At 34.4% G+C, this 17155-nt stretch overlaps 1 protein-coding gene across 2 annotated transcripts in view; it reads left to right on the top strand.

Moving 5' to 3' along the window:
- nr3c2 (nuclear receptor subfamily 3, group C, member 2) overlaps positions 1-16723 on the top strand; it is a 151189-nt gene extending 134466 nt beyond the window's left edge. The window contains exons 8-9 of one of the 2 annotated variants that reach the window (XR_015475808.1): positions 13579-13930; positions 15080-15341. Coding sequence is in view for 1 of the 2 variants with exons in the window: in NM_001100403.1 (NP_001093873.1) it covers positions 13579-13736; positions 16276-16431 (314 nt within the window). In the remaining variant the exon portion in view is untranslated. 2 annotated transcript variants of the gene reach the window in all.
- The last annotated feature ends 432 nt before the right edge of the window (positions 16724-17155 follow it).

Below are 17155 nucleotides of genomic sequence, written 5' to 3'. Positions count from 1 at the left end.
GCGGTCGATCTGGGCATGTAGGCATCTGAGTTCAGAGGAATTTCCATTAAGTTTGATAGTATTTTAATAGTAAGTGACACCTGTGGTTTGACCTATTGGCTTAGCAAGAAGAGGTTTGAATGCCTTATAAAAGGTTACTCTCGCATAATAGAAGTTCACGTAGTGCGAGCTATGTCCATAAACTGGTAAATCAGGTCCCTGTGCCTAGAGGCTTATGCAGCTGAGGTCAGTGAGTTTTTAGCTTTTCAACAATGTACTGTTGGCAGTTATGCACATAATCAGGATAGAGTACTGTATATATGTGCTGCTGGTATTCTGGGACTCAAGTTACAGACTTTTTAAATTCCGTCATCACACACCTGTTACAGGCAATACACTGCAGGTGTAAAGAGTATAACAAATTAAGTAATAGTTATCATTGTACTTCTGCAGTTGAAACATTTTTGTATTATAAGATTTATAAAATATTAAATTAGACATAATATTTCTGTGCTAATTTACATAGATTTCTAGCACAAAAATTTAACAATGGACTTAAAGCAACACTCCACACGTTTTTAGGAAATAGGCTTATTCCTCTAAACAGTCCATTTAATCAATCTCTGGGTCTGGCGGGAGCACTTTTAGCTTAGCTTAGCATAAATCATTGAATCAGGTCAGACCATTAGCATCTTGCTCAAAAAATAAATAATTTAATTAATAAAAAATATATATATATAATCATTTTATAAATATATATATATATATATATATATATATATATATATATATATATATATATATATATATATATATATATATATATATATATATATATATATATATATATAAAATGATTATTTCCATATCTAATTTTTGACTTTCTGTAGTTACCTCATGTACTAAGACCAACACTATTTTCTTTGCTAGAATGACAAAGAACTATTTCTGCTTAACAATCAAGGAACTTTGCTGCAATACTATGGCTGCAACAGGTGCAATGGTGTAATCCGATTCAATGTTTATGTTAAGCTAAGCTAAGCTAAAAATGCTCACTCCAAACCTTAAGATTGGCTGAATTTGTTCAAAAATGATAGAACACAACTGTTTAACTCTGGAAGACTTGTAAAATGAGCATTTTTCAAAAAACAGTGTAGTGTTCCTTTAAGATAGGTTGAAAATGATTTGATATCTTTTTAACATAAAGTCAAAGGCTTTTACAGAAGGGATTTCGAGAATCTCTTTTCATCCCTCCAGAATTCCAAACATTCTGCAAACGACCAGAAATCTATACTGTTGAATAATATGTTATATACAATGAGGGGAATGAACTGTGAACAAATCCCTCTGTAGAAATCTTTAGAATACAGATATGAATAAAACTTTACAATTTGGTGTAAGCGCTGCTGAAGTGGAGATTTCTTTAAAAAAAACGCATGAATATGTATTGTTATCAAAATGTACAGACACAAATTGACGAAGTACTACAAAAGAAACACTTAAATGTGCATTTTGGAAGTTTTATTGACTGAAAAAGTGGCAAAATCACTGTACCATGCTTTAATCTGCAGTGTCTCACCTTAAAAATATGGGGAAAAATATCTCAAACATGAGATATTTATTTATATATTTATTTCAATGTATTTTATTTTACTGGTCTCAGTGTTTTGTTTATTTCAATACAAGACTTGTCATAAAATCATTTGATTGAAGGATTTAAATGGAGATAAAAATTTCATTTGTGCTTAAACTTTATGTGCTTAGTTCAGTGCTAATAATATCGCAAGAAAGGCAATTTCAGTCTAGGTCTGAAGGCTACATTCATCAGTACTGAATGATGTCCATCATTGTGTGTTAATGGGTTTTAAATTAAAACGTCATTCGAATTAAACGTTTTCCATAATTACCACTACAATCTTAAGGTGTGATGCTAAGTAATTGCTTTTTAGAAGATATTGCTTTGCTTGCAAAAATGAATCGGATTAACTAAGAAAAGAAACTTAAAAGAAAACACGTTTCAGTGTATGCAAAGAAGCAGTGCAAAGAATCTTCATTTAGTTTAGATTAAGATTAAAGTAGTTAAAAAAAGAGCTAAAATAAAAATAAAGTATCAATTCATAAAAATAAGAGAAATTAATAAATAAATTAATCAAATAACTAAATTAAACACAAAATTATTAAAACTCAATTATCATTATTACCATTACGATTACTAGTTTATAATGCTAAATAATAATAATAATAATAATAATAATAATAATAATAAATGCACATAAAATAATTGAATAATTAAATAAATATGCAATACATTCTAAATAAAACAAATAAATAAATAAATAAATAAATAAATAAATAAATAAATAAATAAATAAATAAGGAAGGTATATCATTTTAGTTTTCACATAAAAATATAAATACTTTTAACAACAACAACAGCAACAACATAGTAATAATAATAATAATTATTATTATTATTAAATAAATAAATAAATGGGGTATATCCGTTTGGCTCTTATATATAAAAAAAATAAAAACTGCTACTATACTACTACTTCTATTACTACTACTACTACTACTACTAATATTAATAATCACGTGCATATACAGAATATTCTGTTTATATCACAGGTATACATACAGAAGAGCTAATGCACCCTTGGCCCTACAGAATATGAGACTGAAGTAAAGTTCTGAGTCTGACTTCCACACAGGATAGACTTTTGGGATCCACAAGCACTTGCTGATCCTCTGGAGCCTTTCCAGAGAGCCCTGCTGTACTTAATAAAATCCAGTCAGGAGACGGGCATCGCTCCAAGAGCTGCTGTTTCTCTCCCAAAAAAGAGAGCATGGTTGAAGAAGAGAGAAGCAGTCTACGGTGGTACATTATTGAGGAGCTGAACGTTTTGATGGAGCGATTCTTTAAAAATAGCTTTCCTGATCCAAAAATCAACTTGAATAAAAATGTAGATGTCTCTCGCTGACAGTATTTGTGATATGGGATTATGAGTGTCATCTCAGTTTTCAGGGGCAATTAATTCAACTTTAGCTGTGCTGTTTGAGATATCAGATACGCTGGGAAGAGCTGTTTTGTTATATAAATAAACCGGTTTCTGTTTTCCATGAGAATAAAACGATTGCATTATATGAGAAATGCTAGAAGTTTCTTATCATCTACTTTATATTATATCATTATATAATGCTGTGCTTCTAAATTATGAATGCTGTTCTGTTGGCATGTTATGTTATAGTTACTGATTTATGATTTTTTAAGTTTTATATGTTTACCACATCCTCCATTTTACCCTTGGTGAATGTGAGCAAAGGCTGTTGAAAACAAACAAACAAACAAACAAAAAAATTTAAATTGTTTAACCTTTTGCTAAAAAAATGATGATGATGGCTTCTGATTTAAGTTGTGGGTGCCTTTTACACTAGTGCATTTAACATGGCTAAACGTCTGATGCATATGGCACATTTTTAGAAAAACTTTTATTTTATTTTACATTACTACATGACTCTCCGGAATACTCGATTTTGATTGGTCTGTTGTAACTAGGAATGGGCGGTACTGCAGTTTTTTTATTTGATACGATACCCATACTTTTTGTTAATGTTTTTACGATACCGAAACCGATATCGATACCACTTTTTATTGAAAATGTTTATGTAATTTTTCTAAATAATGTTAAAAAAAATCATTATATGTAAATATACATACACGCACACACACGACCATATTGCATATACACACTGTATATGCACACTGCACAGATACACACACGCACACACACACACACACACTTTTATTTATTAACCAAATTGGATTGAGAGAAAAGAGAGAGCTGAGTTATTATTTTATTTATTTATTTTTATTTGTATTGAATTATTATTATACTATATATTATACTACTATACTATTATATATATATATATATATATATATATATATATATATATATATATATATATGTGTGTGTGTGTGTGTGTGTGTGTGTGTGTGTGTGTGTGTGTGTGTGTGTGTGTTCTTTTTAAACTTTATTAATGCTTTTGCAAAACATTTGTAACATTTGTCATGCCAATAAAACAATTACTGAATTGAATTAAGAGAGAGAGAGAGAGAGAGAGAGAGAGAGAGAGAGAGAGAGAGAGAGGGAGAGAGAGAGAGAGGGAGAGAGAGAGATTTGGCTAATATAATGTCTTTTGTTGGCCAGAGGGAGACTGAGCAGAGGAACACTGGGCATCTTGTTTTAGTTCCGCTTCTTTATAAGTTTCAGGGTGTGTTGTCTGTAAGCATTTATAAAGGCTGCTTGTATTGTTGCTGTGTACCCACTTTCTTATCACAAATATTGCTTATGCAACACTTTTTCAGCTAATGAGCACGACAACATGCTGCGTTACCTCTCTGCCATCGTGCCATTTCATAATGCAGAAGTGTGTGACTTGCGTGTGTTGAGAACGTAAGTTATCTGAAAGGCACATGATCGCTCAGGTGACGTTCCGCCACAGATTGATTAGGGTCACAGCGCTAAAACATTTAGTTATGGAGAAATTATTCAAATATAGTTGAACTATCAATACTTTAAAAAAAATCCCAATACTAAAATAGAAGCTTCTAAGAATCGATATATATCTACTCTAGCATCGATGTGCACATCACTAGTTGCAACATTCTAAGATATGTTATTCTGAGATAACTCAGCTAAATAACATCAGGAACTTCGAATCACCATGTTTATCAGTAAATATTATTAAATCCTTCCACATCCACATGTATCTGCTTGTCTGTCTATTGACTTCTTGGCGCTATTTTGTTAATGAATGATATGTAGGTTTAGTGCTTTAGCCAGGTTCATTTCTGTCAGCTTTGCATTTTTTAAAGTTTAGGCACCATATTGTGACTGAATAATGTGCAAGTTAGTGTATACTCCATCAGCTGTTTTCCTTTCTATCAGCTTGGTGTTTATTAAATAATTATTAAACTATTACAGCTCAGAACAATGTTTTGTGGAAAGTAGCCATGTAATAAGTATTGGACAGTTTCTTTCACACTTCAGTCTTATTCAACAGATAAGTCTCTTTGGCTTTATTCTGTAATAATAAGACCTTGGAGGTAATTTATCCCTAAATTAACACTCATTAAAAAAAACTTTACTTATTTAATCACCTAAACTACCAAGCTTTAAAAATATCCAGCTGATTTTTTTATTCAAAAATACAAAAAAAGCGCATCTAATTCTTGTTTTTACTAACCGTTTTAAAACATTTACTGTATTACACTTTTTATCAGATATTTTTGTTTGTTTTGTTCTGAAATAAATAGACGTTTTTGCATGCCCAAGAATGAAATTCAACAAACATGCACATTTTTTTTTTCATAGTTTTGGACATGTAAGCATGCTGAAACTCTCATTAAATCCGCAAAAATAATTTTCAACACTCCAAACAATGGTTCCAACCTTTCATAATATATATCAGCAATATCACATGAGTAACAGTGGCTGTATATAAGCACTGATTGGAGGCATGTGTTGGCTTGAGGCCGAGTGCCTTAGTGTCCCACCAGTGATGGTATACAGCCATATCTCACTACTACGAGTAATATTGCATTTATTCAACAGTTTGACGGCACAATTGTGTATATAAAAAACAAAATCAAACACGGAGAGTCTCAAAATCATTTTGTACGAGGAACTACTTTCTTCTGCCATTCATTCACATCTGAAGCTGACGTCAAAACAGCAGAAACCATTGCTACTACACAAATATCACTTTAGAGCTAGTATTTAAATGATTCTCTAGCGTAATGTCTAAAATGATGACAAAGCAGGTGATTTTGCTCACATTTAAAGATTATAAGGCAGAACAGCATTAAATGCCAGCATTCTACAGACATTTCCCAGTTGACAAACAGGATATCATAATTATTAACCCTGAAAAAGCCAAAGCATAGCAAACACTACCATATTACTATGGTATCATTACAGCACTTCAATATACAAAAGAGATAGATCGACTTTGCCTTTCCAGTGCACACTACATTTGGCAGTCGCTCAGAATTTTTAGTTTTTTCGTGCCCCATGGGAGAGAAGTTGTTCTTGCAGTGTCCGAAATAGAGGAGTGCAAAAGCAAGAGCCTTTATTCTCTGTGCGTTTACCATGGTTGAATGAATGAATACTAGAAACTCATAGACCGCAAACATTTTTGGAGGGAATGTGGACACAACATTCATTCATTCATTCATTTTCTTTTCGGCTTAGTCCCTTTATTTATCCGGGGTCGCCACAATGGAATGAACAGCCAACTTATCCAGCACGTTTTTACGTAGCAGATGCCCTTTCAGCCGCAACCCATCTCTGGGAAATGGACACAACATAAAAAATTAGATTTTTTATTTATAAATAGAAATGTTTTATTTAATATAGATTTTTCTTTTTTTTTTATCAAATAACAACTAAAAAATAACTATTTCTCATCCCGCGCACACGGACCTGCTTGGACAACACTGAAATACATCACATCCTTTTGACCGGTCACATACGTTCTAGTTCCAGGAGTTAAAATACTTCAACGTATGCGCAGTTCAATTCAGATCTGAATGTTCTGCATATGGAGATAATTGGAACTCCACGCAGCTCCCGAACTAACTCTATCGGAAATGAATGACTTCCTGTCTGGCACTTCCTGTCTTTGTCGTGTGCAGTTGAAAGGAGGCTTTAGAATATCACTTACCTGATTTATAATGATTTGATAAGCTGTAAATTAAGCTGAGTTTTTCCTTTCCTAATCACTTATTATGCAGTCCCTGTTGCCATCTTGTGGCGGAACGTCAACCGTCTTTGCTCTGCTCAGTATGACAGGCTGATGGATCCTGATGAGCTGTGTAAATATATATATATATATATATATATATATATATATATATATATATATATATATATATATATATATATATAAATCAAAAATAAGTTTCTCTCTCTCTCTGTCCACGCAAAAAAAACACAACTGTCTTTTACTCAAAGATTTAAAATAGAAATAAAAGCATTAACTGCAATAGTGCCATGCAATATCTTTCACTGCAAATCTCCACAGAGAGAGAGAGAGAGAGAGAGAGAGAGAGAAAGAGGGAGAGAGAGAGAGAGAGAGAGAGAGAGAGAGAGAGAGAGAGAGAGAGAGAGAGATTAGTCTTTGACCTTGGCTAAGGTTTCAGAAGGCCTGCAGGCTCTCGCATGGCCTTATTTGTGATGGTAGTGTTGACCTGAAAAACAGTGAGTCACTAAATCTCCCCGTGTTTTTTTTTTAAAGTCCATTATTTTACTTTTTGTTTCTTTGCTGTGTTAGACAATACACAAATATTCTCCCAGACACCGCAAAAGAGCAGTATGCCTAAACAGCTCAAGGTGGCAGTGCAATGGTATTGTTAATTAAGGACAGAAGTCTTTTGTCGTGTCATCATTTTCATCAAACAAACATTAGGTTTGTCAAAGTTTTTTTGACAATGTTTTTGTTATACAATGCGTTATATAACAAAATATCAAAGTAAATGACATTAGATAGGACAGGCGCATTATTCGAGCTTTTGAAAGACATCAAATAATAGAAAACACTCCAGATCCAGTCCACAAGTTAAGCTCAAATCTTCAGCACTTGTGGCTTAAATGTTGATTAACACAAAAAACGAATGACGAATGTTCCCTTCTTTGGTTAAAACCTTAAACATTAAATTAATATATCCGATCAGTAATTGTAAAAATGCTCAGTTAAAATAGCATTTTCAACATTATTTTAGCATCTTTGATGTGTGAAATTGTAGTTTTTATTATTTATCAATTTAATATTTATTTCAATTTGTTTTTATACTTTAAATTTTTTATAAAAAAATAATAAATAATAAATCATTTATTTATATATATATATATATATATATATATATATATATATATATATATATATATATATATATATATATATATATATATATATATATATATCACTGCTAATGCTACAGCAAAATGTAAAAAAAAATATTTGCCTCAACGCAATCGATTTGTGTTGGGACAACATGAAAGAATTAAGTTTTACAAATTTAAATTGGATTGGACATAAAAAAAAGTTTCTGCACATTGTAATTAAGCAGATTGAACAATTTTTTTTTTTTTTTATCTTAAATAAATGTTATTATATCAAAAAGCCATGATCAGCTGATTAAGCTATTATTGTGACTATCAACTGCACTTAATTTTATTGAACACGCTGTATTTCCACATCCAAACCAGTTACTATTAAATGCATCCATTTGCATTACGCATTAAACACATGCAGTGCTGTAGTGCTCTACAACTAACTCCCCCGGTCAGAAATCTTCCCAAAATGACAGACTCTACTTGCAGAAGAAGTTATTTCTTATGACAAGACAGCAATTAGCGTGGCATAATCGGCCTACTTTTTATTCGCTGAGGCTGTAAATGGCAGCCTGTGGTTAACGAGGCTGAATGTGGGTCAGTGGGAGAGCAGAAAAAAGGGGGAGGTTTTAACACACACACCTGCCAATAAACAGAGGTGAATAGCTGCTCTTCATTCAACACACACACAAACACAAAGAAAAAAAGAAAGAGGGAGTGAAATATCCATATCTTTTGCATTTTTACCTTTTCCTTAACAATTTTTTGCTACAATCTACAAGCTCCTCACTATCCATTTCAATATCACTGTTTTTTTGTTGTTGTTGTGTGGACAGGTGACTTTTTTTTGTCAAAAATCAACACATTCAAAACAACTCTACTATTCATTGCTACATAAATGAATTATCACCGCATCTTATGGGAAGAGAGATTCAGAGGGCGCGTTTAAAAAGCTGAAGACATGTCCTCAAAAAGACAAGACATACTTCAATGCAGAGTTTTGGCTCCAAGTGGGAGTATTTTAGTAAAAATTGCCAACCTACCAAATCAACTTAATTATCTTGTAATGTCCTCATTGGAGATGAAAGGAGGAGCATCTGAAATGACTACTTTAGTAGCAGGTGAACTGAGTGGCACAACTGACAATGTATATGCCAGCACAATTTCATTATCAACAAGTCTGTTTATTGGATTTTCTTCTTTAGCAGAAAAACTACAACTACCTTGTTCATTCCACGACTAAAGATCTCACCCAAAGCCAGAATAGCATGTCTTCTACCAAAAACAGCTGATCAAACAAAATTATACTATAATTTTTGATAGAAAAAAGCAGACTTTGCCTCTTCTGAGGGAAATGCTATGGTTTTCTAAACTACAAACTTATTTATTTACTTGCTCCCAGGGCTGTTTATATCGAAGTTGATTTACAGCCGTACTGTATTGGTGTTTCGTCTAATCTAATTTTCATGAGGTGGGTCGTTAGCCTAATGCTTAACCCCCACCCTGGAGGACCAGGACATACACACACATAACAGACAATTTAGCTTAGCCAACTTATCTATAGTTATGATCACCAGCGATCTAGAGGCTGCAGATCGCTGGTAAACACACAGTTCACTAAAGAACTACAAATCCGCCAGTATATGAACTACAAGTCCTGTCATGCAACACACACACACACCTGCTCCAAGTCTCTATTGATTACACTTACACAGCTGAAGCTGCTCAAAGACTGATTAGGTGGACTATTTATACAGCACACAAACGTACAGACTTTGCAGAGCCTTGATGAACTGTTAGTGAACATTACGACACGTTTCCTTTGCCTTGATTTGACCCTCACCTTGTTTGCTTGTTTATGTTGCCTACTGCCTGCCTGTACTGACCATCTGCCCGTTCCACACAGAAATGCCAACTAACTCAGCCAAGGCTCGAACTAGCTATTTTTATTTTAGCTTAGGTGATAGCGCTACCCACTGCGCCACAGTGCCATTCTACAAACATATTTACATTTTTTAAATAAATATTAACCCTTATGTTTGTTCGGGGCATTTTTATCCACTATTGGATGAGTTTGAGTCTTAATTTGCCCACAATATTCTCTGTGTTTCAGCAAATGTATTATTTTGGTGACATCATATTTTGACACAAACTTTGGGATAATGCTTTGAAAAGTTACAAAAACTAAACTCTACACTTTGGGCAGATTCAATACCCCCTTCATTATGTTCATGGCAGTTTTTGCCCCATTGACATTATAGGAGCTAAATAACAACTTTACAACAACATTTTTTTATTGCCAACACCATATAATCATGCATTCTTTATTGTTGGTGGTTTTACTGTTGAGAAAAGATACAGTTTTACTATTGATCATCAATTGCACTGCAAAAATAAGCTTAGTTATAAGCTTAAAGTTATATGGGGAGTATAGTCTGTGTGTGAGATATAAATATGAACATGAAATGGATATCAAAATAACCAGCTTAGCAATCAGAACATAGTAAACATAGTAAGTGTCTTTACAGTGTGCGCACACATTCTGCTGTGATATTTTATAGAACTCCATAAAAGTCAGAAACATTTTTTTTGCACAGGCCAGTCTAAAAAGTTAATGATGCCAACTGAAGATCAACAGTAAAAATGACAAATTTGACCTCTTTCCAACAGGGAAAACCACTAACAATTAAGAATGCATTATTATATGGTGTCATGGCTTTGTAATCAAAACATTTAATTAATAATGGAAGTCAATAGGGAATAAACAGCAACCAACATAACAAATATGTAGTTGATTTGAACAGTGCACAAGAATTAATGATTAAATAAATATTGATGAAAAAAAAACATGTTAAAGAGATAAAGGAAATAAGAAACTTTCATTAATTCAAGTGAACCGCTCCTACACCATGCTCTAACTTTCAAGCATGCAACACAGAGAGAGAGAAAGAGAGAGAAAGAGCTTTAGATATCCTGAATGACCTGTTGTTGTAATGTGGAGATAACAAAAAATGAAAAGTGCTTGGTTGATTCTTTGTTAAAAACTCTAGTTTGTTGAAAATCATGTCTTTAAGGGATGCTTCAACCAGAAATTGACACGTTAATTTAATCACCCCCTCTGGCATCTGATGTAGGTGACTTTTTTTTCTTAAGTAGAGCATTAAAGATTATTTTAAGCAGAAACCTCCATGGTTGTCTGTGATTCATAACAAGCAAGTCAATAGCTTGCAGCATTTTCAGAGGGGAAGGAGAAAATAAAAACATACAGGCAAAAGCCTCTTGGTGATACATTGAGGTCTAATAAAGAGAACGACTGGTCTGTGCAAAAAACTGGACATTATTTACAACATTAATAATTTTAATCCAGAGCCTCGTCTTCTTGTTGTGTAAAGATCAGGGCAGCCCAATATTTGTGCAAATGTGATCTTAGAATCGAGAAGCAGCACGACAGACAGAAATAATTGTGTTCACCAAGCAAAAGAAAGCAGATGAACACCGAATGAGAGGGTGATCACTCATCCTATCACATCACCTGTGCTCGCTCTCGTTTCCTTGCGCAAAATAACCGTGCCTAGAAAAAACACAACTGGTGCGATCGTTTCTCTTCGCGATGATAGTGCAGCCGCTGTCCTGCCGCTTTCGCTTGAACTATTGTTTGAACAGATTATTAATTGGCCTAACGTTAACCATGTGCACGTGATCCTCCTTTCATTATCACATGGTATGTTTTTATTTACCTGCTTTACCTGCTAAGTTTTGTTGAATTAAAAAGTGCATGTATACAGCTATATTTTGCTTGTTTTGACCATAGACTGTAAAAGATGAGGACGTAGTATCCGTTTTGTCACTCATAGGTTTCTAAAGAATGTGAAAGAAGCTACAAGTGGGCATGGCCAACAGACGCCATTTTGTTTGTTTGTCATCGTACCGACTGGGAGATACCAAACAACGGCAAGGAGACGAGCGTGAGCGGAGCTACAGACACCTGCTAGCATTTTGCTTAGATGGGCTTTTCTTTGGGGAAAACACTTAATAATGCATTACCTGCGACTCGTTTGTGTTCTGACCACATGTGCTTGGTTGTGTAGTATATCAATAAAGTGTTTAGACTTTTAAAACACTGTTGTAATACATTGAATCACTAAAAAAAATGTTCTTATGATGTTTTTCAACAGGAGGAAAAGGCAAATTACTTCCAAATACTTAAAATATAGTCTGTGTTAGTAAATGCAAGGCTGTTTATGAAATCCAGGCATAACACGGTATGACAACATTTTAGATGACTATTCTATTGCCTACAGCTAATCAATCTGTCAGATTCTGGAGTGCATACAGGTCTAAAGAAAAATTTAAATGATAAATGACCTTAAATAGAACAAATACATTTATAGAGATGGTATAAGCAAATAATTTCACTCACGTGGGAACTGGAGGCCACGTGAATGGTTGTCAGCTCAATTAAGTGCACACAGCATGCCACATATTCTGATAATTGTAAGAAATAATTCCAAAAGGTAATCCACTGAGTAAAGCCACATAAAACATAAACAAAAATATGATGTATATGAAAAGTTCAGCAGCTAATCAGCCGAAATCAGCTGAGGTGAAGTGATGGCGACCCAACCATTTCCCAATCATTTGTTGCAATGCTAGTCTTCAGTTTTGAATTATGAATTAACATGGCAAATCAACAATACCAATTTGAATACCAAATGAAAAACTTAAATATACAAATATTAATATGAAAAACACTTTTAAATCTTTTAAACACTTATTTCCATTCCCATTACTGGGAAATTGGGATAACGGCTTATTTTAATAAGTAAATGTTTCAGAGTTGTGAATGTACTGATGTACTGAAGTGGCTTTGACTATTCATTTTCTTTTGCCTGTGAATATTTTTGACTCTTAAATAGTGAGTATTGGCTTGAATTACCACACATAAATATCACCAAGCATCACATTTTCAGATACATTTAGTATATAAAGGGGAAACCTTTTTACCTTGACTTTCGATGACCTAAGAATCAGTAACACATTTTAATTTTGTAGTGATAAATGCACATAAGGCTACACTGACACATAGGTTTGATGTTTGATCTTGAATTTTAATACAAATTAATAAAATTGTTTTAATTATAATTTCCTCTAATTACAACCTTAAGGTCTGCCGCTGTTGTAATTGCTTTTCAGCTCACACTGCCTTGTTTGCACATACTATTATCAAAATCATAAATGGAAACAATTCAATTAGCCAGTCAAAGGGATGCAAAGAAATGACTAATGTTAATTTGCATGTTGCTGGAAAGTGGATAGAAGGAGTGTGTGGTTGAGCTGGAGTGTGTGGATGAGCTGTTTCTTATTCAGCTGTCCAGAAACGGAATGTCATTTCACGTGGTTGGCTGCAGGCCATAAGTGCCCTTGTCCTCTACAGGATAGGAGAGAATTACTCCCTTCAACCTGAAGGAGATTCTATCTCTCATCTGCCAAAAGTCAAAGTTCTTTTCGGTACTCTGATTGAGTTAATCCTGAATAACTTCACACAAGGGAACATTAATCAGCAGAGAAGTAGCCTGCAAGACAGACGAATTAGAAGAAGGATGAATACACAGAGACAGATATAGAACTAATGTAGTTTTACATGCTATATAAATGTGTATTGGACATTGTTACTAATAACATGCTTTTCTTTTGCTAACAGTGCCCAAAGATGGTCTGAAGAACCAAGGGGCATTTGAGGAGATGCGGGTGAATTATATTAAGGAGCTCCGCCGCTCTGTTGGGAAAGCCACTAACAATTCTGGCCAAACATGGCAGCGCTTCTTCCAGCTGACCAAACTTCTGGACGCCACGCATGATGTAAGTCGAAACGATCCTCTGTTATTGGGCTAAGCTAAGAGATCAAAGCAGGTTGGAAGTAATTTTGCTCTGTTACAGCTATACCTTTCAAAGCTAATACAGATGTCTTTTCTGATTTCCATAAATTGGCAAATTTAAGTTCAATAAAGTATCTTAAGCATATTTATTAGAATATATACTTTAACATTTTGAAAGTGGAGGACCCCCGAACTAAGCAAGCTATATATATTTTTTTTTTATTTAAAAGAAAATGTAATAAAATATTAAGCAAGACAACATAATGTTGCATTTTTTTTAATACAACAATATATTATAACATACACTTGGCCACTTTATTAGGTACACCTGTCCAACTGCTCGTTAACACAAATTTCTAATCAGCCAATCACATGGCAGCAACTGCAAATGCATTTAGGCATGTAGACACGATTAAGACAATCTGCTGCAGTTCAAACTGAGCATCAGAATGGGGAAGAAAGGTGATTCAAGATCAAGTGCCTTGATGATGCCAGAGCTCAGAGGAGAATGGCCAGACTGGTTCAAGTTGATAGAAAGGCAACAGTAACTCATCTTACCCCTCGTTACAATCGAGGTGTGCAGAAGAGCATCTCTGAATGCACAACACATCCAACCTTAAAGTGGATGGGCTACAGCCCATCCAGACTAAACCGGGTGCCACTCCTGTCAGCAAAGAACAGAAAACTTGGGCTACAATTCACACAAGCTCACCAAATTGGACAATAGAAGATTGGATAAACATTTCCTGGTCTGATGAATTTCAATTTCTGCTATGACATTCGGCTGGTAGGGTCAGAATTTGGGATCAACAACATGAAAGCATGGATCAATCCTGCCTTATATGAACGGTTCAGGCTGCTGGTGGTGTAATGGTGTGGGGGATATTTTCTCGGCACACTTTGGACCCATTAGTACCAACTGAGCACCGTGTCAACATCACAGCCTAGCTGAATATTACTGCTGACCATGTCTATCCCTTTATGACACAGTATACCCATCTTCTGATAGCTATTTCAAGCAGAATAACACGCCATGTCATAAATAGTGAATCACCTCAGACTGGTTTCTTAAACATGACAATGAGTTCACTGTACTCAAATGGCCTCCACAGTCACCAGATCCCAATCCAATAGAGCACCTTTGGGATGTGGTGGAACGTGAGATTTGCATCATAGATGTGCAGCCGACAAATCTGCAGCAACTGCGTGATGCTATCATGTCATCTCTGAGGAATCCTAGAGGAATTTTCCAGTACCTTGTTGAATCTATGTCACGAAGGATTAAGTTCTGAAAGCAAAAGTACTAGCAAGGTGTACCTAATAAAGTGGCTAATTAGTGTATATACATACAAAATCTTTACTTCTAGAATATTTTGTATTAAGTTAATTACATCTTTTGTACTAACTATATTACGATGAGATATAGGTGATAAAGGTGAATAACATCATTTCTAATAGTATGATGAATAGATTTTTATATAAAAATCTAAAGCTCTTGTAAAGGTCTCTTCTGTAAAACACAGTAAAATGATTAACGCATAAAATAAACTAAAACAAAATAAATGAAAATTTTGTCAGGCACATTTAGAACAAAAATTATTAAAAGAAAAATAATTGATATATCTGTCTAAAATAAAAAAAATAAACATTTAAATTAAACGAAATTAAACTAAATAAAATAAAAAGACATTTAAAACTATTGATTTTTTTTTTTTTGCTCGAATGTGGGAACAAAATGTTGGAAGCTGGAAAACTATTATAAAATCAGATGTTTAAGTAATCAGAGCAGTTCATTATTAAAGAGTTATAATGTCATTCAAATAATAATAATAATTAAAAACTGCCATCCATCATGTTAACCCTGAAAGATGAAAGCAGCGGTTCATATCTTATCACTTATTGCATTGCTGCGAGCTCAACAATTTGTAATGGCTCACAAAAGTAATGGAAAAGACACTCTGAACTGCACTTGGGGGTGAAGAACACTTGACAGTAGTGTTGATTTATTAATTTGTAAGATGAAGAGAAACAAGTTCAAGATCTTTGGTCAGTTAGACACAGCGCACCCATAAATGAGCATGGCTCTCTAAAGTTTTCTCCTCCTAATGCATCAAAACATGTTTATCCACACTCGTGCTTCATTAGAGCATCTCTTAAATGGTAATCACTGTCATTCTGAATGAAATCTGACACCTGACATCTTTACAGCGTGTTCTGGATGGATGGATGGATGGACAGATGGGTAGATGCACAGACGGACGGACAGACAGACAGACAGACAGACTGACAGACAGACAGACAGACAGACAGACAGACAGACAGACAGACAGACAGACAGACAGACAGACAGACAGATAGATAGATAGATAGATAGATAGATAGATAGATAGATAGATAGATAGATAGATAGATAGATAGATAGATTTCAATTTCAATAAAAAAGGTTATTTTTAATTATTAATTAAAATTAACTAATTAATTATTATTTTTAACTAAATCTAACTCCTGACATCTCTTTCCAGCTTGTTCGGAGCCTGTTGGACTTTTGTTTCTACACTTTCCGCGAATCCCAGGCTCTGAAGGTTGAGTTTCCCGAGATGCTGGTGGAAATTATCAGCGACCAGATACCAAAGGTGGAGTCGGGTCAAACACACACCCTCTACTTTCATAAGAAATGACTGAAAACTCACGAAAGTAGGGGAAAACGAAGGATCAAATGAGAGGAAAAGCAGAGGACACACAGCCCTCGGAGAGCGAACAAGAGCAAGCCCGCTATGCACAAAGCAAGGCGTAATATGAGGCTTGGTTTAAAGCCATATAAGGCTTGTGTAGTGAGGGAAGGCAAAGAGATCTCTGTACCCGGCCAACGGAGAAGAACTCGAATTTCATGTGACAGTGCGTCCCTTACCCCCAAAGACAATGCTGACAATGTTCTATATGGATATGAAGCCATATTCTTTGGTAAAGCTATAGTGCACAGTCACATGTGAATACATCACACACAGAGAAATATGGGCCCACGTCTTAGACATATCCTTGACCTGCCAATCTGCCAGTAAATACCATTGCATTCTTATGTAACAGTAAAACAAATCGGCGCTTGTAAAATTCAAGGCGAGATTCAGTAATAAAAACTGCTCTTATTGTTGATTGAGACAAAGATGTCCATAACTGCATCACTTCTATGAAAAGTTGATTCGTCTGGCTTGTTTGGTAAGTAACGAGAGAGACTCAAAGGGCTACAATATGTTAAATTAAGCTCAATTGTGGCTATTTATTTCATCTGCAAAAATGGCATCGATGCATATTTTGATGACTTGAAGTGTTTACAGTGAGTACTGGTCACGCTGATGATTGATAAGCTGAGGAACGGCAGCTCAACAAAAATGCTTTTGGAAAAGA

The sequence above is a fragment of the Danio rerio genome, chromosome 1, assembly GCF_052040795.2.
Source record: "Danio rerio strain M-AB ecotype USA chromosome 1, GRCz13ab, whole genome shotgun sequence".
Lineage (NCBI taxonomy): Eukaryota > Metazoa > Chordata > Actinopteri > Cypriniformes > Danionidae > Danio > Danio rerio.
Note: the sequence above shows the minus strand (reverse complement) of the source record. Positions and strands in the feature narration are given on the sequence as shown.